The sequence below is a fragment of the Rhineura floridana genome, chromosome 3 (assembly GCF_030035675.1).
Source record: "Rhineura floridana isolate rRhiFlo1 chromosome 3, rRhiFlo1.hap2, whole genome shotgun sequence".
Taxonomy (NCBI): Eukaryota; Metazoa; Chordata; class Lepidosauria; order Squamata; family Rhineuridae; genus Rhineura; species Rhineura floridana.
In genome coordinates, this window is record NC_084482.1 from 73,239,761 (window position 1) to 73,262,981 (window position 23,221).

The 23,221-nt window shown below is 42.5% G+C and overlaps 1 protein-coding gene across 8 annotated transcripts; it reads right to left on the reverse strand.

Annotated features, from left to right (window-relative positions):
• Window positions 1-7,447: 7,447 nt before the first annotated feature.
• Window positions 7,448-19,759, reverse strand: FN3KRP (fructosamine 3 kinase related protein). Of its 8 annotated transcripts, XM_061616535.1 has the most exons (9): window positions 19,512-19,568; window positions 18,888-19,266; window positions 18,438-18,458; window positions 17,861-17,934; window positions 16,966-17,117; window positions 14,517-14,608; window positions 13,396-13,478; window positions 12,675-12,797; window positions 7,448-9,141 (listed from the first exon to the last, which is right to left on the reverse strand). In XM_061616535.1, the coding sequence occupies exons 2-9, from the start codon at window positions 18,910-18,912 to the stop codon at window positions 8,803-8,805; spliced, it is 909 nt and encodes a 302-aa protein (XP_061472519.1). In that variant the 5' UTR covers window positions 18,913-19,266; window positions 19,512-19,568; the 3' UTR covers window positions 7,448-8,802. The 8 variants fall into 8 exon arrangements, with proteins under 8 accessions (XP_061472519.1, XP_061472521.1, XP_061472522.1 ...); XM_061616538.1 differs by lacking the exon at window positions 18,438-18,458 and having other exon boundaries at window positions 7,449-9,141; window positions 19,512-19,567; XM_061616537.1 differs by lacking the exons at window positions 18,438-18,458; window positions 18,888-19,266; window positions 19,512-19,568 and adding an exon at window positions 18,232-18,289.
• Window positions 19,760-23,221: the final 3,462 nt, after the last annotated feature.

Consider the following 23,221-nt stretch of genomic DNA (forward strand, 5'->3'; position numbering starts at 1 on the left):
TCGCATTTATTTTAAGGGCCGAAATGCGTGATTCAACAGATTGCAATCCCGTTTCTAGTCTCAAAATAAAACTAGGTATACAGGTAGAAACAGCTAAAACAGCTCTCAAAAAAGTGTTTTGAATAGATTCCAGAGCCGAAAATTTCTCAGAGATGAAAATTTGATAACCGTATAGCAATTGGGGAATAATTTTCGCCATAAATATTTTAACAACTGATGGGAAGGATTGGCCACCTCTCTGATAGAAAAAGGTCATTAATGCCTTCATAGATCTTTTTGCATTTAAAGCAGCTACACCAGTCTGCAGCCGAAAGGATCCCGAGGCTTGAAAAGTTATGCCTAGATATTTATAATTATTTACCTGCTCAACTGCCTGGCCATTAATACGCCAGAGATGTTTTGTTTTCTTTTTGGAGAAGACTATAACTTTCGTTTTTGCATGATTTATGGTTAAAAATTCTGAAGAACAGAAAGATGTTAATGCGGCTAGTAAACGCTTTAAGCCGATGGGAGTCCTAGACATTAAAGCTATGTCGTCCGCATATAATAATAGAAAGCACGGAGTTCTAGCTAACCTTGGAGGGTGCGACACAATAGGAGCTAGCTTGGATACAACATTGTTAATGTAAATATCAAATATCAGGGGCGCTAAAGGGCAACCCTGTTTTACACCTTTAAAGGTGTAAATAGGGTTTGAAAGATGTCCCTTGTTGGAACATCTAACTTGGAGTGATGTATTTTCATATAGGCCCCTTATTAATGCTAGAAGACATTTATCAATACCTAGATTGTTTAATTTCTCCCAAAGTCTTATTCTGGATACGGAATCAAATGCCATTTTTAGATCAATGAACGCAACATATAGGGTGTTACCTTTTCTGGTGGTGTATTTAGTTATAAGATGGTGCAGTACAAGAGCATGATCCGTTGTGGAGCGACCACTGCGGAAATCAGCTTGCTCTTGTGCTAAGATGTCATTTTGATCTATCCAGGTTATAAGCTTCTTGTAAAGATGTGCAGCATAGAGCTTGCTGATTATGTTAAGCAGGCTAATAGGCCTATAGTTGGCCGGGTCAGAAAAGGAGCCTTTTTTATGAATAGGAATAATAATAGCTGATTTCCAATCATTAGGGATCTGCAACGAAGCATCAATGTTTGTAAAAAGGGTTGCAAGAATAGGAGCCCACCAAGCTGCGTTGGATTTATATATTTCGGCGGGAATATTATCAGGCCCAGGTGCTTTGTTTGATTTTAACGCAGCTAGAAGCTCAAGTATTTCTTCAGTTGAAACTGGAGGCCAGTTCGGAATTTCATCTACCGGACCGAAAGGTATGGTGTTTAAACCATGTCCTTTCTGATATAGTTCCCCAAAGAATTTTTCCCAAACCGTTGATGAAATGCAACAGTCGGGTTTAGCATAAGGCTTTGGCCAATGATGTGCTATAAGGTGCCAGAAAGTAGGATTTTTCAGTTTAGAGGCCTGTAGCAGATGCTGCCAAATGACTCTTTGTTCTAAACTCTTTTTCCTTCTTATTAGTTGTTTATATTGTTTTTTCGCTATACAATATTCCTGTAAGGAATCTGGAGATCTGTTTGCTTTATAAACCTGGTGAATAGCAATAAGTTGTCTTTTGGATGCGACACATTCATGGTCGAACCAGGATCTAGATTTATAGACTTGACTAGTTGGTTGTTGTTTGGAGTTGGTTAAAAGGACCGTTTGGAGCATAAGAATTAGTTGGTGGAAACGACAAACAAGAACATCTGTCTGAGAGGATAGCACAATTTGTTCCTTGATAGTTTGAAATTCAGATGAATTTAATCTGACTGCTATATCTTTTTCCAATTTAGGAGCCCATTTAATCCTACCTGGTTGTGTCAACATATCTTTTACTGCGCGAATTTGTTGCCTCAAGTGTAAGGAACAGTCGTCGGAGGAAAATACAATAGTTATTAAAGAGTGGTCGCTATCTAATCAATGTATTACTTTACAATTTGCCACCCGATGGAATAATTCTAAGGAGACAAATACTAGGTCGATCATGGACGCTCCCCTGGGGGATAGGAAGGTGAATTCACCATCCAAATCACCCTCAGTACGCCCATTTAGGAGTATTAGGTTTAGCTTTACTGCTAGCTCGGTTAAAAGGAGCCCTGCATAATTCATACCTTTATCTTGAGATTGCCTAGGAGGGATATTGGGCAAAAGATCTAAAGGACAAATCTCCATTTGATATTTATTGTATATAGTTTCATCCGACGGGCCTACTCTCGCATTAAAGTCGCCTGCTAAGAGTATCAGCGAGTCAGGGTAAGTAAATGATAAATTAACTAAATAGGACTCGAGTGATTCTATTTTCTTTATGGCACTGTTTTTGTCACGACTGGGGGGTATATAGATATTAACCAACAATAATGAAAAATAGGCAAATTTTAAAATTGTAGCAACTGCCAACTCGGGCAGCAGTACCATATTAATGGTTGCTGCCTTAATTGTAGTTGTTATTAGTGTACAAATGCCTCCTTTAGGACGACCACCCCTATTACTAGGGGTAGCATCCATATGGTGTGTTAAATAACCGTCTAGGATTATATCCCCTTCCGTCCAAGTTTCCTGTAAGAAGATGATGTCAAATTGAGATAAGGAACTCATAATATTAGGGTCAGTAGCCTTAGTTTTCCAACCCGCCACATTCCAGGAAGTAAACTTCAATTGGGCGGAATTAGATACAGATCCTTGTCAGGTGGGCATAGAATAATGACCATTAATGTCAACATTTCTTGCAAGTCGAGATAAAGGATCAAGGTTCAGAGTATCAACCTCCATTTTGTATGAGTCGATTGTCAGGACATTAGATATGTTCCAAAGTTCAACATTAGTTGACCTGTCCAGTATTGGTTCGTTAATTTCCAAAGTCTTTGTTTTTTCTTTTAGCTCAGTCAATAGGTTTTCCAATCTATTAGTGATTTCCAATTGAGCCCCCTTCGATAAGTGTGTAAAAGTCTCTAGAAGATGGCATTCTTCTGGTATGAAGTCATTGACCACATAATTGGTGTCAGTCTCTAGACATTGAATGGTATGATGATCAAGGAAATTTGTGGTAGATATTTTTGACTCATTAACAGGTGATAATACGACCTCCTGGCGGATGGTATCTCGGAGAGTTGCTTGATCCTGTCTTTTTAAAGTTGGAGTGTTCGTTGTTTTGTTTTGAGATGGAATAAGGCTCAAAGGGGGAGCGGCGTTCTCAAAAACTCTTGAAATCAGTAGATCATAGTTTAAGAACAATTGTCTATTTTTATACAAATTTCTTACGAGGTTTTTATTATGAAAAGTAACTATGGCTCTCGCCTTTGTATAGTTGTAAAATAGATATTGAACCTGGGCAACATCCTCTATCTTGAATAGATTGGGCTTAATGTTTTCCATGGGATCTTTGTTCTTGTTGAGTTAGATAACCTTTGGGTTTCGGAAAATTTATTATTGCTATTTTAGCCGGATTAAGAATCAGTTTCCAGGCTTTATAACTTTGATTGACTTGGAATGTGCTTTTTTCTAGCATTGCTTCTTCATGTTGAGTTATAATTTCTGGACAAGTCTGACTCATTTTTTCCTTGTTACTAGAAATCTGGTCCATCTCAGGCATTTGAACAGCAGACATCAGACTAATGGAATTAGCCTCCTTGATTTTTCTATTCTTGTTCTTCGTTTTCTTCTTCAATTTTTTATTTTTGAGATTTGAAGGGTCTGCTAAATTAAACAGCCTTTTGAAATTCATGTGACTTTTGTGTCGGGTTTTTGACGATTTTAGGTTTTTAGGTTTCTTAACTTGATTGGTGATAGGAGATCTCTTCTTCTTCCTCCTTCTCCCCACTAAGTGGCAGAAATCTTTGCGTTTTGTCTGGGTTGCTTGAGTTATTGTCTTGGGTGTTTGCAACACCTGTGCATCCCTGGTATGGTAAGGCTTCAACATATTTACATGAAACACTTTGCTTTTGTCCAATTGGTCTGTGGTGATTACATACGTCACTGTGTCAAGCCTTTCTCTGATGGTATATGGTCCTTCCCAGTTAGCCTGTAATTTGTCATGTTTCCTGGGTATGAACGCCATAACCATATCTCCCACATCATACACACGTTCCCTGGCTGTTCTGTCATACCAGTAACTTTGCTTCTGCTGAGCTTGACTGAGATTCTCTTTCACAACTTCCATCATTGATGTTAATTTATTGCGGAATTCCAATACAAAATCTACTACAGATGTTTTGTACTCTCCCAGGGTTCCTTCCCATGAATTTTTTAATAGTTCCAAAGGTCCCCTCACTTTTCTAGTGAACATAAATTCAAAGGGTGAGAAGCCTGTTAACTCTTGAGGGACTTCTCTGTATGCAAATAAGAAGCATCCCAAACGTTCATCCCAGTCTTGTGGGTGATCTTGAACATAGCTTCTGATCATGCCCTTCAAAACGCCATTGAATCTCTCTGTTAACCCATTAGTGGCGGGATGGTAAGTAGTGGTCTTTAGATGTTTTAGACCACAACATTTCCACATACATTGCATAACTTTTCCCATGAATACACTGCCTTGATCTGTCAGCACTTCGTGAGGGAAACCCAGCCTCATAAAGATTTTTAATAAAGCCTCTGCCACTACAGGGGCTTCTACAGATCTTAGTGCTTCTGCGTCTGGGTACCTGGTGGCAAAATCCACCACCACCAATAGATATTTCTTGCCATGCCTTGTGGGTTTGGAAAAAGGGCCCACCAAATCTATTCCCACTCTATAAAAGGGTTGTCCAATTATAGGAAGGGGCTTTAAGGGTGCCTTAGTCTTTACTCCACTTTTTCCCACCTTTTGGCATATTCCACAAGATAGACAATGTTGTTTTACATCTCTGGAGATGTTTGGCCAATAATAGTGTGCCGCCAATCTCCTCTTGGTCTTTTTTATTCCCAGATGTCCTGCACATGGGACATCGTGGGCTACCTCTAGCAATCTGGTTCTGTATTTGCTAGGTACTATCAATTGCTTCACTGGTTCACATTCATCCTTTCTCTCAGCGGGCATCCACAGTCTATATAAAATCCCATTCTCACACACAACTTGATTCCTCAGTTTGTCAGTGAAAGGAATCTGTTGGGTCAGAGCTTGTTCCTTTATCTGCTTCAAACTTATATCTTTATGCAGCTCTTCCCTGAATTGCTCAGCTTCTTTCTTATCAGAGACCACTTGATACAGTTTGTCTCCTTCAGCAGGCCTGCTAGTGGTTGCTATGGGGACCTGAGGCTGGTTAACAGATTCCACCCTGTTTGTTTCAGCCCCCCTTAATATGGCTTCTTTTTCTCTGCCAATTTGCTGTCTGGTCACTACATAGATCTTTTCTTGGGCCCCCATTACATCTCTTCCCAGTATTACTGGTTCTTGTTGCTGGGCATTAATGCCTACTTTATATCGGCCCTCTCGGCCTCTCCAAGTCATTTCCACCAGGGCCACAGGCAAACTTTCTGGTTGACCCCTCACTCCTTGGATAGTCAGTTTCCTGAGGTAATATTACCTCAGATTTTATTAAATCTGGCCTCAGTAATGTCTGAGCGGCACCAGTATCAAGCAATGCCCAATAATTTGCCCCTTGCACACTCACTTCCTCTCTCAGACTTGAATCAAGGTCTGTTACTTCTGTCCACTTTATCTGGCAGAACTGAACCTTTTTCGCTGTTTCTAAAGCCTTGGGCTCTGTTTTCACTGCCCTTGTCTGAGCAGGATTACTAATGGGGTTGGCAACCTCACATTGAAAACGTAGGTGCACCGGTCTACCACATTTGTAGCATAATTTCTCCTCACTTTTAGGGTACACAGATCCACTCTGGGGTGTCCTGTGCCCTTCAGATTTTACTGGAGGACTCACTCTCTGTGGTACCACATCCCTTCTGCCAGCGTTATATGGTCTGGGTTTAAAATCTCTTGATGTTTTCCCCACCCAGCCAGTTCTGTTGGAGGCGAAGTGATCCGCCATCTCTGCGGCCTCCTGCACCGATGTAGGGGAACGGTCTTTGACCAGGAGCCTTATTTCTGGTGGTAACTGATGGTATAATTGATCCAATATCATGAGGTTTTTCACCTCCTCCACAGACTGAGCTTTTGCACTTGTCAGCCATTTCCCAAATATGTCCATCAGTTTTGCCCCCAGCTCCACGAAAGACCTCCCCGTCTGTATCTGGCAGTTTCTGAAAAGCTTTCTAAAATAATCAGGCCCCAGTCTGAATCTTTTAAACACTGCTTCTTTGAATTCAGCATAGGTGACGGGCCTGTCTGAGGGGAAATATTGGTATACCTCAGCCAATTCCCCTTTGATCAGGTTTGATAAATACTGCATGTATTTATCTTCAGGTAGCCCCCACAACTGAGCTGCCTTTTCAAAGGTTGTGAGATAAATTTGAGGATCTTGACCAGGCTCATAGACAGCAAAGTCCTTTGGAGTAATTTTTATTTTTGCTCCATCTCTGTCTTTTCTTGTCTCATCAGAATGAAACTTCTCTCTTTCAAATTTTAACTTTTCTACTTGTAATTCAGCATCCAATGCTCGTTGCTTCTCCCTCTCCTCAAACCCCCTTCTCATTCTCTCAGTTTCCAACTCCCTCTGTTTGTCTTTTTCCTCAGCCTCCATCCTTAACTTCTCTCTCAAATACTCTATATAAGCGGGATTGCTTAAATATCCTTCTGGGGTCTCTTCCCTGACAGGTTGTTTTTGCTGGGCAGTTGCAAATCCTATAAGTGCTACCCTCAATTCATCTACCCCTTTACCCTCGTGAGGTAAATTGAATGTTATGCACTTCTTCACCAGCTCCTCTCTTTTCATTTTTATGTATTCAGCCATGGTGTTTGACTTCACTCACTCTTTGCCACACACTCTTTGCCAGTCACTCTCACAAGAAATCTTGTTTTGTTATTTCTGTTTGCCACACCACTGTTCTGGATTCTCTAGTATTCGTATCTGGATTCTCTGTTGTTCGTATCCCACCGCTACTGCCACCACATGTGACGCCCTTCCCTGGCTCTCCCTGTCAGGTTCCTACCTGCTCGTGGTTACTGCCTGTCTCTAGGCACCACCAGGGACTCCACCAGTCCGGACTGTCCTTTTATACTCTCCCCGCTCTAGCACAGATCTCAACAGATCCCCCTGCTAGGCAACCACCAGTCACGTCCTAATACTAGTATTCCCAGAGACTCTGAATACTGGTATTGTTATTCTCTTCACCGCTGCCACCATTTGTTACAGTTTCCCTTCAGCCTTGGTCATTACCTTACCCTCCCTTCTGGTCTGTGAAACCCCAGCCAAGGATCAGGCCTTTGGTAAACCAAATTAAGTATTTATTAAAGATAACAAAGCTAACAAGATTAACAAGATTTCTTCTTAAGGCACATAAGCATATGGTTTTACTCAATACTAATCCGAACTCCACCCCCCTCCTTCTCCACTCTCTCCTGGTAAACCACTCTCTCAAACCCACCAAACAACCCACTCTTTCTCTTCTTCCCCCAGATTCCACTCTCACTCTTCCTTTTATACTGTCAGCCATTTTAAACATTCAGCCAATCATCCAGCATTCTACTGCCCATTCACTCCCCCTCCTCTTTCACTCCACTTACCATGTATCTTCTAAACAACCAACACTTACCATATATACATTAATATAGGAACATCACATTCAGCACTTAAAATTTTGCCATGAGAGCCCTGTTGGAAAAAGAGTTGGCAATCCTAGGCAAACATTACATGATAGTGTGACCCTAAAACAGAGAGCAGCTTTCTTAATTGAGTGTTGTGATACTGTGCATGGCATCCCCAAACCAGGGTGGTGATGGGAATACTTTAATGATGATGAAATTTTCCTGCATTACTATGTCAGCAGGCATTTTACTTCATTTTATCAATAGGAATTCAGTGTTCAACAGAGGAATCTTTTAAGGAATTAATTCAAGGCATGGATTCCAGCATGCTGCCATAAGAAAATAAGTCTGCAACAGCCACATATGCCTATAAATACAGCTAGTCCACCAGGGACAGAAAACACATTAGAAGTCAGCAGTTTAATCTGGAAGGCAAGATTGTGCTGACCAGCAAGGGGCTCTAGCCTGGAGGTTTATAGATGACACCTCACAACATGGAAGCAAATCACCATTAATTGTGGTAATACAAATAATCCAGGTAGAGTCCACCTGTTACAGATGTGGACTTCAGCCATTAGAGCCTTACTGAGAATGCTCACTGAAAAAGAACCACTGAAGTGTATACTCTTACTTGGAATTAAGCCCCCTGAGACTCAGGCATGCTTCCAATTAAATCTAAATAGAATAGTGCTGCTATATTCCTTTAGTACGTGTTACCAAACTACGAAGGTGAAAGCCATCTAGTTGAATGTGTATGTATGAACAATGTGTGACCCAATGCCCTATTTGGATTTTTCTTTTCCTTTGGCACCTGCAAAGATTTATTCCAATCTAGTTCCACAGGAGGAATTTTCTCTAGTTTAATCCACCAAGACAGATCTATGGTACCACCTCAGCAGCAAAAAGCCTTTCATTCACATCTAATGTTTGTTACCCTCTTGGACGGCTCTTTGATAAACTGCAATAATGGGACATCAAGCCTAGGGCACAGCACAACTTGATCTTTAGCTATGGAAAGAAGGTACAAGCTCAGGTTCTAATGTAGCCTATACACATTAGTGTAGCTGAAACACCAAAGTGTGAGTATATGCATTTTTTTCATCACAAGGAAATAGAAGCTACACGTGGGAAATCAGTTTACCAAATTTCTCATTATATTGATAGATGAGCCTCTGTACCCTCCTCCAAAGTGATTCCAATGATTCATATAGTGAAATAGTTGGTACAGCTTGAGCCGTTTATCAAACCCTGGTGCTTTGGGGATTTTACTGTGGTAGGCAGAATAAAATGAACCACTGAAGCCACCAAACATCCCAGCAATTGCTAACTCATACTCAGAGTGACCGTAAAAAGATGCAGGGTCAAAGATAACAGGCCCAGAGTCAACCTCGGCTACATTTCCTCCCCACAGATCCCCATGAAGAAGAGCAGGAACTATGTCCATATCACCAAACAAACTAGGTATCTTCAGCTGAAAAAGAAAGCAAAAATTGCCAATGTTAATTGAAAAAGGAGGAAAGTAAAAGACTAATTTCTCACTTTAAGCACTAGATATCCAACATTCTGATCTTGTGCAGGCATACCTAAGCTCAATTATTTCAGTGGATGTAGGCTACCTAACTGCACAGGCTCAAGATGCAAGGCACATGAACAGCAGAGGGCACCTTACATTAAAACAATTAAGTAACAGAACTTGCAAAACCTTGTTAGCATTTAAACCAGATCTCTCAGGGTAAATCAGTACCAATGTTAATCAATAAAAAAACTTTTGTGTTTTTGAGTCTACTACAGTGGCGTACCTAGTGTATTTGACACCCGGAGCGGATCATTTTTTAACACCCCCTCCTCTATACGACAAAATTATTTTCAGTAATAATCATGAAATGAAACAAATAGGCCAGATGTGACACAGAAGTAGACTGCCACTGGCTGTGGGGGCTCCACAGAAGCTGAGCGGGAGGCCCTCACCGTATCTGCTGGTACAGGCAGGCTGCAGTGGCTGCAGGAGGAGCCCTCTGAGGAGTGGCTGCGAGCAGGCGAGGCTAGGGGTGTGCCAGGGAAACGGTGACGAGGGCAGGGCAGCGAGTGGTGGCCGCGCTGTTGAGGTCACCCCACTTGCTTGCCGGGAGTGCGAAAGAGCCCTGCAGCCGGATCAGGCCAGCGGCACCACCTAGCCTGCCCCGCTGTTGTCTCATGGCCAACCAGATGCCCACAGGGACGTTCGCAAGCATGGCCAGGGAGCAGCGCAATGGCCCTTTTGTCTGGCGGCCGGGGGCGCTGCTGAGCAGACAGGCAAGCAGGTGGCGAACAAATCTGGCCGCTGAAGCACCTGCCTGGCCAGAGGGAGGGGCCTGGTGTGTTCCCGCTCTCCCCGCCCCAGCACGGAGCCTGGTGCTCGCCTTGCTCTGCTGGCCCGAGGGCTGCCTCTCTTGGGGCAGGCAGGAAAGGGGAGAAGGAGGCGGCGGAGGAGGAGGGCAACAACGAGCACTGCTACCAGGTGGCCAACGGAGGGAGCCAGCCAGCCATGGGGCCACCAGAGAGGCGTTCCCGCTTCTGCCACTGAAAAGAGCCACGGGAGCCCCGAGGGAGCCCCTCCGTTGTTTGCTGCCACCCCCTTATTGCCTGCACCCGGAGCGGACCACTCCCACCGCCCCGCCCTTGATACGCCACTGGTCTACTGGCAAATTTTACTTACAACATTTCTTCTCACATTACCTAGTTACAAGATATCAGGGTTTTTTTTCAACTTCAGTGAAGATAATGCCTGTGTTAGTCATTACTTTTTACAAAATGTACTCTCAATATCCAAATAGCTCCTCCGCTCCCTCCAAATAATTATTAGGTCCTTTCCACATTAGTGGTCTATAGTGCTGCTAAGGCATTGCTCTTCCACTATTAGAAGAGATCACATTGAGAGATTTGGGTGAAATGACTTCTGTCCCTTGGGGTCTAAGGAAAGGGCAATACCTGAAGGGATGTCACATAGAGAATTAAAACTTGTTTTCTGCTGCCCTAGCAAGCAGGACTAAATCTCAGGTGCTTAAGTTATAAAAGGGTAAATGCTGGTTGAACTTTAAAAGAAACCTTGATGGTAAACCTTCAGCAACAATGAAACCAACTTCTTGGACAGGTTGGGTGCCTCTTCCTAAGTGAGATGCTGGATAGCCACCTGTTAGGGATTCTCTAGCTCTGGATTTCCTGCACTAAACAGGGGTTGGTCTATGTGGCCTTAAGACTCTCTCCAACTATGATTCTACCAGATCACAATATATAATGTAGATATTGCCACCCAGGTTGATTTAAAACCCTATTAAATCTGCTTCCAGGGGTGGGAAACCTCAGGATCAGGGGGCAAATGTGATCTCTCTATCCGGCCCTTGGGACTCTGCCCAGGCCACACCTCTAGCTGGCCCTGCTCTGTGCTTTCAAGTGCTCTTGGGATAATGCCATGGGGGTGGGGGTGGGTTGGGGTGGTAGCCTCTGACTTTTGTGCGGCTGGAATGTAGCTTGCTGTACAACAATAGCAGTAATATCTGTTGCTCTACCCACTTCTTGTCTCTGGCTTCTCCTGATGGAAAAGCCCTTAAGGGATCCTGGCCCCAGGCAATTTGGGCCCTTGAAAACTGATAAAGGAGAAATGGATTTCTTTCCCTTAGTCACACACAGCAGGCATTAAAAGCAGGCCAGCATGTACGGAAAGCAGAAAAAGGGTTAAGCTCACTTTGCTGCAAATTCCTTAGCATCTTTGCTGTGCCAAGAATGGCTAAATGCGTGACCGCAGATCATTAATTTAGTATTGTTTAACCCAATGCCTAGAATCTCTTGATTAATATACCTCTTCTTTGTGATTTTGGAAATCAGGTTTCTGATATTATAGAGCAGCTAAGGAAAATCTTCATAATGGAATCAAAGTGGAAGACAAGATAAAATTTTAGTTTGATATTCAATTTTTATAATAGCATGATATGTATAATTTTATTCCATAAATGTAATAAGTGTGTGGGCCACCTTTCTGCTTCCCTCCGTGTTTGATGGAGAGCGGCTGGCTGCCATTTACCCCTTTTCCTTTACTGTGTTCCCTAACCATTCTTTATATTATATTCTTTATATTATGTGGCTTTTGGTTATAACATGGTGATTTAAAATTAATCTTTTTCTATAGCAAAGCAGTTATAAGCAGAATTTCACATAGAAACTGCCAGTCACTCTAGGGAGAGCCAGATTTGGCTTTGAAATCATGGTATCACTCAAAGAACATGTTGTAACGTCCTGAGATATTCTTGACCAGCCTGACTGGTCAGAAGCCATGATAGAATGGAATGTAATGGTACATATTGGTTTCAGAACAGTACAAGAACATCAGTAATATATGACAGTAGAATACTGGTAATATCGCCAAGGGGACAGATTGACATCAGTGAACACAATGGGGATGGGAGGTATCTGTTTGATTATGAATATCCATGAACTCCTTTTAATAAAGCTATCTGGTTGGTTGAAAATATTTCAAGAGGGAGGAAACTGTTATGTTACAAGGGGAAGAAACTTGGGGGATTGGTTAAATCATTGTCACATGCTGTAACTGTACTCTATAAAAGATATATGCATACCACACCTCTTTGCAGTCCCTTCCAGACTTTCTGGGGGACTGACCCTGCATATGCTTGTAGAAATAAAGGCCTACCTTTTTGCTTTAAGTCTGTGTCACTGATTACTTAAAGGACCCCCAGCAAAAGATCTCAAGGAGAAAGAATTCTCCAACACTCCTACCTCAGGCATATAGCTCCCAGAAGCTTGCCCATAGGCTGACAAAGGTTCCCCACCCCAGGATTAGAAGACAGAACTAAACTTAGCTAGACTGACTTGCTTTCTACCAGCCAAAGTAAATTTGTTTGGCAAGAGCTTTGTACAGACAGTACACATATCATGAAAACTCTATATTCATTTGAAAACACTTTTACAAATGCAAAAATGCCCTCTACAGCTCCCCTGGAACATCATTACCTGGAGCTTTGTCCAAAGTTCTCTTGCTTCCCTGTCTCCCGAGTTCTTCTCAATCATGTCCATCTGAGGTTGAATTCGCTGTCTAGCAAAGAAAGTCTTCCAGTCCTGTTGCCAGTCATTCACCTATAAACAAACACGTAAAGGTTTAGCCACAGTTTGATTCTGTAAGAAGACAATCATCTTGAAGTAGTCCCTTATGTGAAAACTGGAAATAGGAGGGCAATCCATAAACCAATCAAGTCACACCACTGGTACAAAAGCTCATCTAGTCCTACCAACTCCTATGACACTGAAACTGGTTTAAATGGTTTGTGATGAGTCTGTCAGACAATCACAGACCTTACAGTTTCTATAAAAAAAGACTCCTGCTCTTTTCAAAATATCAAACTCTGACTAAATGCAGTACAAAGAGATGCAGGCTCATTCCTATCGGACTCAGTAGGAGGCTGAAACCGAAACAACTTCAGATCACTTTGCTTGTAGTGCATTGTGCAAAGGCAACCCCCATCAACTGCTGCTCTTAGGAGTGTCAGAGGTTTACAAGCATCATCCAGAGTTTGACTAGTTATGCCAAGATGGTCAACTTTTATACCCAGTTACATATCTCCAAATGAAAATGTAGAACTCTTCCACCTCATACCTCCCCAATTATTAGCAAAAATATAACAGTAACAAAAAACTATGATACTTTCTCTTCAGATGTCCTTAGTGGAGTACATACCTGTGGAAGATAACCACAACATGTGACAGTGTCAAAGCCAAACTTTTCCACAAACTGCACATCTGTCTGTTCTTCCCCTTTACCTTCAGTTGAAAAAAAAGATGGTGACTGAATGCTCTGAACAGAATTTTTAGGAATTTTGCTGTCATTTTAAAACCTAAATGCTTGCTGCTGCCACTAGCATAAGAACCATGTATAAAAGTTGATCCACCAAACTTTAAAAAGCTACAGAAACCACAACGTTCAAATTAGCCTTCCACGCTTTCAGTTATCTGCTACAACAAAGTGAATGAACCTCCACATCCTGTTTGTTAAATTCCAAGAAATATGTGGTTGCTACCACTGGGAACACAACAATGAACTAAATTGATCTATAGTCTGATCCAGTAAAGCGGTTCTTAAATTCTTAAAAGCGCTCATCAAAATAGTGTGGAAAGAACAGTTTGAAATCACATTACCTGTCTTTTTACAACATAGTAAAGAAAACCAACCTTACGCAGTTAGCATTCTACATTATAAATCTGTGTCAAATACTTGTAGAGTAAATAGAACTTTCAAAAAGATGGGTGTACTTGTAGCTTAGTCAACTGTTGAGTAATCCATGGAATATTGGGACTGGTGTGAATATAACACTCCAGTTTCAGTGACCCATGTGTAACAAGAAAATGAGATGTCCAACACTAAGGAATACTGCATAATTAAAATCTTATTCTTACTGCAATGATTTAGGCATTCTCTCATGGGCAATCTTCTGGAAGCCACATACCAGTGGTGGCTGGAGCCAAAGCCATGCACACTCTATTCACACACATCCATGTATCCATTCTCTCTCTTCCCCTCCCCGTTCTCTCTTCCACTATCTGCCTACTGAGCTGTCTCTCCTCCTCACCCTCATCTACAGGGCAAAGGGGGGGGAGAGCTTCTATTGATACCAATGGGGAACAATTTTCAGGGAACATCATTTGGATTGTCTTATTGCCATTTGGACTATCTTTCTATACACATGATGGACATTTTCTAGGGGTTTTGCTATCGAGTAAGAGCAAAATGCATCAACTCAGTGTAATAGTCTTAAATTAATGGAATAGGATTTAGCAAGACATAAACAGCTGAACATTTACCAATGGTGTTCGCATCTTTCTTCAACTTCTCCCCAAGTTTTTGATTGTGAAGGTGAAGATCAGCCAACTGTGTTCCAAGTTTTTCTGCATGTCTATATAGTAAAAAACAAGTTACTTTTACTAGCAAGCAGTGAAGATCTGACTGTTTCAGCAAGAGTTCATTTTATGTTGATTGATCAATGTATGGACTGGTTTCTTGCTGGTTTTATGTTTTGTAGTCTGATATTCTACAGCTTAAACTCTTATGCAGTTACGATTTTATTACTGTATTGTTAGTAATATTGAGTCTTTGAACCAAAAGATGGGATAGAAATATTTTAATGAATTACTTGTTGAGAACTCAGGCTGCAGGCAAATCAAAGCATATGGTTTGTTTTTAAGACTTCTCTCAGTAAAACGAAGGCTTAAAGTATTGGCTGTGTTCAGACATCATACTAAACCATTGTTTAGTATGACAACAATGAGCTCCTCCTTCCCCCTCCAGCTTAGTGTGTTAACTATAGTTTAATAGTTAATGTTAATTATGGGTTTTTTTAAACAAACCAGTTTCACAAACCATGGTTTGAAATTATTTTGTTAAAGATTAGTTAAAGATTTAGTTAATGATTAACCAGTTTGTTAGATTTACATAATACAACAAGCTGTGTTTAATCTAACACCCAAAGTGAAAGCCTCAGAACTCCTCCCAACTGCGCTGGAAGAGAGGGGAGCTTGCAAGCCCAAGACTCACTGTGGCTTATTCTTGTCATCCTAAGTTATAATAATATAATAATAATAATAATAATATTTTATTTTTATGCCGCCTATCTGGCCGAGTGAACGGCCACTCTATGGTTTAGAGCAATGTCTGAACCAGGTCACTGAAAGATAAATTTACAAATAGGATACAGGCTGACCCCTACTGCCTTTTAGGCTGCATTCTACAAGTATCTTCAGACTAACTCTAACTTGCAGCCTCTAATGCCACCAATGACACAGGTTGGACAGGATGAGCAGACCCTATGGCATCAAGTCAGGTTATACACCTGCTGGCCTCTTCAGCAGTGTACTACCGCCTACTCCCTGACACAGTATCATGAAGAGGACAAGGCAGGAATGGAGAACCTGTGTCCCACCCAACAGACCCAGCCAGCATGGCCAATGGTCAGCAAATATGGGAGTCCAACAGTATCTGAAGGGCCACGGGCTCCTCATCCCCAACTTCAGGAATACTTGGCCGTAAAGGACAGGAAGAAGCTTGTGTTTTGAACACCTCATCATGTTTAGTCCATGTGAGCAAGACACTCTGTGATTACAGAGTTGCTTGGGATGCAAACCCAAATATGGAGTTGTTTACCACAAGGTGATGCATAAGGTCACTTTTTTAATAAAGTATCTGTCTTTGAAGTAATACAACTTCTATCCCAAAAGTGATGAATTTCTAACCAAACTTGTTTGTTGGATTACAATAAAAAATTATTTTATGTATCACATCACATCCCATATATCTTTCTACTCCAAAATAAACATCCCCCAAGAATGTCCCGTTGAGAAATTTCCAAAGGAAATTTTAACAGCACACTTTGGCACAGTAGCCAAAAAGGTTGTCCACTACTGATTTAAAGCTATGCATCTGAAGTCCATGAGGTCCTACACACACAAGTAAAAGCATACAGAATTATCTGATATTCAATGCTCACTAAATATCGTAAAAAGAACAAACACAAAGACTTGCTAACAGATTAAAACATTATCAATTCAGTTGCATAGTTCATAATGAAAAGTTCAATAAGACCAGGGTAATTTATTCTCCCATCTTATACCAAGTTATAACTGGGTTATTTAGAGTGAGGTGGGGAACTTCAGGCCCAGGGGCTAAATACAGCTCTCCAGGCCTCTCCCTAGGTCAAGCGCTCACTCCCAATCCACAACCCTCACTGAGGCCCTGCTCCACACTCTCAAGTGCTTTTGCCTGGCTGCAATGTGTCCCTGAACGGTTACGCCTCTTGTCCGCTGGGATGGAGAGATGGAGGGGGGGTTGACATTTGCATAGCTAGCACATACCCTACTATTCAAAGGTAAGTGTCACATCCATTGCTTTACCCACATTTGCTTCTGTTCCCACTGGCATGCCACCCCTAGAACATTGTCCACAATGAAAAGGAATGAAAAACGTTTCCCGTCATTATTTAGAGTATGTGGCGACATGACTGCTTCAGCTCAAATTGAAATGATTAGAAATTTAACTTTTTTTGAATGAAAGCTTGGATCCTCTGCATTTTGGTCAGAAGTCTTCATGAAAGTACTCAGGGGCCTAATATATTACCCAGTTTTACTTTATATCAACAAATAAATGAACACAACATTTAGTACTAGCCTATTTTCTACAAGGGTGAATTACATAATACTGATTTTCTTCCTCAGACAGGTGACTAAATCACAGCAAGAAATTAAGCCAACCAGACCTTACCTGTTCAAACCTCTCATATCCAAATGCTCCATCACAAACAGGGTACCATTATCTTGCAAATCAATAACTTTTATAGGTTTAGGAACTTTCACCGTCTGTGTTTGCAAAATAGCACTTAAACTTGCCATTTCTCCATCAAACATTCTCCTGGCCTGTCAGATAAAATAGGTAGAAAACTTGTAAACACTTAAATATAAAGTTTCTCCAATTCTCCTACCTAAGTCTCCCCCCCCCATCCCCTCTTCTGACACAGCCCTGGAAGGCCCCTTTTGGGGGCCTTCCACCAGGCTTGGCTTCCTAGCAGACCCCTGGCTGAGCAGGCAGAGTCCCAGCTCCACCACAGCTGAGCTGGGATGAGGGGCTTCTGCTAGTGGAGGTGTAACCCTGAGGGCTCAGCTAGAGGTTCACCATGTCTAACTCCCCTCAGCCCAGCATAAATAGCAGTTGGATTGTGCCCTTAGACAGTGTATTCACAGCAGGATGGCAAATTCAATAGGTATATTGCAAGTTGAATTGCATCTGCTTGTCAAGAACTATACACATCTCCACGTAAGAGACGAAAATCAATATACATAGAGTCAACCTAACACACAAAAGCTCAACTCTTTTTTATGCTTTCAATGAGCCTGCACTCATGTTGACCTACAATAAGTATGAGAGTCCAAAGGTGAGACTAATGTAATTTACAGCTATCTTTAGATCCTACTGTATAGTCCCTATGGAAGCCAGCAATACAATTTCAGCTCCTTCCATTAGGTTTGTGACTCAAGAGTGGCCAACTAGGAACTGGAACTCAGAGATTAGTCCAAGGGCTGCTTCGAGCACAGGAATTCACATTAGTTGACCCACTTCTTCCTTACTGACCAAACCAGTTGCCAAGATAATCTGAAGAGACCTTTTCCATGGTGCTGCATGTCCCTGAAATCTGTCTTGTGGCTACCTGGAGCAGGGTCTTTAACACAGCAGTACCTGCCAAGCAAAATATTCTTCCCTTAGATACAAGGAACGTGCTAACTTTATTTGTTTTCAGTGTAAGCTGTTGTTTTTGCCCAAGCATGTTCAAAGTAGTTGATGGTTATACATTTTATTGTGTTTTCTAGTCAAGTTGAACTGCATTTTATACTGCTTTTGTTGCTATTTTCTGTTTTGTTTCATGCTATTTTATGCCTTTTAATCTTGTGTACACTGCTTCAAAATTTAATACAGTTTAATACTAAATTTAAATGTAATATTAAGTTTATAAATATCTGAAATAATGGCAAATACTTATTTTTAAAGATGAAAGTGTGTGCCAGTGAACCATGCCCAATCAACAATTTGTCTAGTAATTTCAAAAGACACATTCTTCTTCCTCAGGTCTTATGTTTTTAGCAGGTACAATCTAAAAATAAGTAAAATATACATGAAGCAGCCCCAACTCAGAAACAGATAGAAGAATGGAAAGACAGACAAAAATGTAGGGTGCTACCTACCAAGTAGATAGAATATCCCACCTCCTCAACATACGCCAGATGTAAAAATAAAGAAGCCAGAAAAGGGAAGAAACAGAACCATAAGGATGTGCGTATAAGAAGCCAACAACACATCTGCCTTCTCAGCACTGAACCAGACACAATAGTGCATATACAAAACAACAGCTGACATTTAGCAAACTGCCAAGCTATCTCTGCTCATTCCTTATCGTAGCTCCCCCACCTCTGCCAATAGCTCCCCCACCCCATCCCGCAAGTGACCATTTTATACTAGGAGATGAACAGGAATAAAAAGAGTACAATTAAATCCTCACACTGGGAAGCCCTTATAAATCTCAGATCAATACAAGCTGGGAGGAGTGAAAACAAAGCACTCTGCAGGCCATTATTATTATTTGTTACAGTTATACTCCTTCTTTTATTTCAGGATAGAAACCCAAGGCGGCTTACATATGGTCCCCAGGCGGTCTCCCATCTAGGCACTGACCAGACCGGACGGGGCAGGGTGCTGTGCCTTCATACCATAGCCTGGGAGTAAAGGAACTCTCGTTTCGTATTTCACACGTTTCACCGCAGACAGAACCCCAGGATTATAAATGCGATCCCAAGGCCCGGCTGAAATTAAGCCGTCAAGATGTGGCGTAAACACTTTCTCAAAGAGAACCTTCACGTGCTGCGGCGGCGGGGCCTGCGGACACGGCAAAAAAACTACTCTCCAGCCCGCCAGCAACGCCTCCAGCAGGTCTACCAACAAACACACCGCAAGGCCACGGCACCACAACTCTTGTTCACCTGCTTTTTTCTGCCATCCCTCCTACACTTTTAAGACCTGTAGAGCAGAAGAAGCAAACAATTCAATAGCTACAGTTTTGGGAGGTGGGGAGAACCTCGCTCCCTGAATTTCTGCCTATGTCACAGGAGTCCTGTCCGGGGGCGAGGGCAGTGGCAAACAACAATTCCCTTTCCCTCTCCTTGTTACCTAAGTTTCGTAACAGGCTGACCCTTTGCTCATCACTCTCCCCCACCCTCGGTTCTCAACTGGAAGTTCTTCCCCCGTTCTTCTCCCTTCCCCACCTCCGCGCGGGAGTTCCTTTTCACGAAGACGAGCCCGTGGTCGGTGTGAAAACTCTCGCCATGGCTGATGCAGCCCCCACCCGAGTGGCCAGTAGGCCGCAGCACGGAAGTACCCAGCTCCCGCCGCAGACCGGCCTCCATCCTTCAAGGAGCGGAGGAAAGAAGACCTGGCCGTTAAGGAGCAACCTACCCCGCACCCCACGCAATTGATAGGACGGTTGGAGTCACAATCCCCTCCCCGGAAGGCCTCTGTGCTGGCTCAGCCAATTAAAATGACAGGGCAACGCCAAGCCCCCAAGAGGAGAAAGTGCGCTTATCTGTAAGACGATGTGTGCGATAGAGTAGGATGCTGTTTCTTCAGCTTTTGAGGAAAAGTTAATTGGTCCTTTTTCTTCTCTTCCGATTTACGTGTCCTGTCTAAGGGGACCGACTTATTTTAAAGGCGTGACCATCTTGAGGTCTCAGTATTTAACTTTTTTTCTTTGGTAGGTTAATAGAAAATAGAAATGTTTAAAAAACTACCGTTCAGTTTGTTTTTATTTTAATCAGAAGATTATATGTATGCGTGCCTCCCACCCACCATTAAATGGACTCCAGAATTCCTCAAAAGAATTTATTGCATGTTTGCTTGGCTCACCCTTGGCCTACCTACTTAACAGTAACAAATGGCCCACAAAAGTAACAGCTCCATGCCTCTGCCTTCTATCACTGTTAACAACATAAGAAGAGCCTGCTGGATCAGGCCAGTGGCCCATCTAGTCCAGCATCCTGTTCTCACAGTGGCCAACCAGGTGCCTGGGGGAAGCCCGCAAGCAGGACCCGAGTGCAAGAACACTCTCCCCTCCTGAGGCTTCCGGCAACTGGTTTTCAGAAGCATGCTGCCTCTGACTAGGGTGGCAGAGCACAGCCATCACGGCTAGTAGCCATTGATAGCCCTGTCCTCCATGAATTTGTCTAATCTTCTTTTAAAGCCATCCAAGCTGGTGGCCATTACTGCATCTTGTGGGAGCAAATTCCATAGTTTAACTATGAGCTGAGTAAAGAAGTACTTCCTTTTGTCTGTCCTGAATCTTCCAACATTCAGCTTCTTTGAATGTCCACGAGTTCTAGTATTATGAGAGAGGGAGAAGAACTTTTCTTTATCCACTTTCTCAATGCCATGCATAATTTTATACACTTCTATCATGTCTCCTCTGACCCGCCTTTTCTCTAAACTAAAAAGCCCCAAATGCTGCAACCTTTCCTCGTAAGGGAGTTGCTCCATCCCCTTGATCACTGTTGTGACTGGTAGCAAAATCTTGAGAGAATGGGACTGAACCGCAAACCAAAGAGCTCATTCTTGCGACCTGTGACCACCAGACTGTCTGGGTTGGGTTAATTCATCCAGAGTTAACTTGTAAACCCTGGCTGTATGAACCATCAGCTAACGCCTGCATTATTAAAATGATAAGAAAAAAACACCCTTTACAGGCATGTCACCAGATATGTTGTGGTGAGGGGTCTTAAGGGGAAAAACCTAATGGGACAACAGCCAGAATATTAATATGCCCAGTCTAATATATTTAATTTGGTTTTGAACTTTAAATATTGTGGTCAAATATAAATATGCTCTCATTTTTTAAAGTTTTATAAAAGGGCCTGGTGCTTGTTTGTTAGCCTTTGCACAATAGCCATAACATGGGAATGCAAGTTTACTTTTTAGCAAGCAGGTATAGTAGTACATGTGTGCTTTTCCTGTATTCAGAAGTAAAAGGGATAGAAGTTCAGGGTTTTTTTAATGAAAGCTGAACATTCAGAGAAGGAGGGAGCCTGAAATATCCCTGAGGGAACCAGTCCCACAAGCCATTCTGTGGATACAACCTTGCCCTTTGATCAACCTGTGAGTTTAAAGTTATTAAAGGGGTAGCCATCTACATTAAGTGATACCTGGTATCTTTATAATCTGCATACTTAAGCACCATCTGATTAACTTGCACACAGGACCAGTCTTTTAGGGGACACCTCACGTGCATTCCTTAAGACTCCAAAAGACTTGACTGTTTGGGGTTTTCTGCTGCCTCTGGGATCACATTATGGGGCTCACAAAAAGCTATGCAATGATCCAGCTTTGGCTTTCCCACCCATCAGCTGATGGGTGGGAGAACTGAAGGTCACAGCCACACCATCCATTTAAAGCACTCTTATGTCACTTAAGTTGCAGGACTACAGGTAACTCTGAGTGAACAACTTGCTCTGACAAGGGTTGGGAGCAGACAGGCCTTTTAAACATCTGTCACCAGACTATCTCCTCCAGGATCCACCCTTTCATGGAGAACTTCAGACTTAAAGGGCCAACCCTCTGACCTGAATTTTATTTATTTATTTAATTAATTAAGCTTATATACCGCCTGACTAGCAACAGCTCTCTGGGCGGTGAACATTAAAAATACAATAAAAATAACACAAAACTGTACACAAAACTGTACAGTCTAAAATCAAAATATAATAATTTAGAATTAACAGGAATTAAAATGCCTCAGAGAAGAGAAAGGTTTTAACCTGGCGCCGAAAAGATGATAGTGTCGGCGCCAGGCGCACCTCCTTGGAGAGACCATTCCATAGAACACAGGCACTGCTCCTCCATTCCACAGCCTCTCTCCTGGTACACTCCCTGTGCTGCTGGACTGGTAAAGCGTGGTGGGACACATCTGGTTCCTCAGAGGAAGGCACTCATGACGGCCTAGGCCCTGGCCTCCATGATCCAGGAGGCTTCTCTTGGGGCTTCTGTCTGCCAGCCTCAGTCACAGTGGTTCCCTGATCTCAAGCAATGTCCTGTTCTCACCAGATTCCTCAGGAGGCAAGAGACTTCCCAGCACTAATACAGTTGAAGGCAACACCACGCAATATCCAAGGCCAATCAAAAGTCAAAGTCCACAACTACAAAGGGGTCAGGCCAGAACCAAGGTCAGGGGTCAAGCAGTCCATGGGCAATGCAAGAGGCAGGTTTAAAGCAGTCCAAGGTCAGGTCTGGAGTCAACAGGCAATCAGCAAACAGGTTCAGTGCAGAGCTGGTGCACTGATGTTCCAGCAACTTTTCCAGCCTAGTATTAGCGCTTTTATGCTGAAGCTGCTGGAACCACACCCCAAACCTCAGCTGACTCCTATTTTATTTATTTATTTATTTATTTATTTATTAAATTTATATACTGCCCGACTAGCAATAGCTCTCTGGGCGGTGAACATAAAATAGCATAAAAATACAATGAATAACAAAATAATACTAAAATACAATCATCAATCCAATACAATAAACATTTAAAAAAGTAAATCAGTGTAACTTAAAATGCTTCAGAGAATAGGAAGGTTTTGACCTGGCGCCGGAAGGAGAGCAGAGTCGGCGCCAGGCGTACTTCCTCGGGGAGACTGTTCCATAGTTCGGGGGCCACCACTGAGAAGGCCCTAGATCTTGTCATCACCCTCCGGGCCTCCCTGTGAGTTGGAACCCGGAGGAGGGCCTTCGTAGCAGAACGTAGTGCATGGGCCGGTTCATATCGGAAGAGGCGTTCCGCAAGGTATCGTGGTCCCGCACCGTATAAGGCTTTATAGGTTAATACCAACACTTTGAATCTAGCCCGGAAACATATTGGCAACCAGTGCAAGCTGGCCAGAACAGGTGTTATATGCTCGGACCGCTTGGTCCTTGTCAGCAATCTGGCCGCCGCATTTTGCAC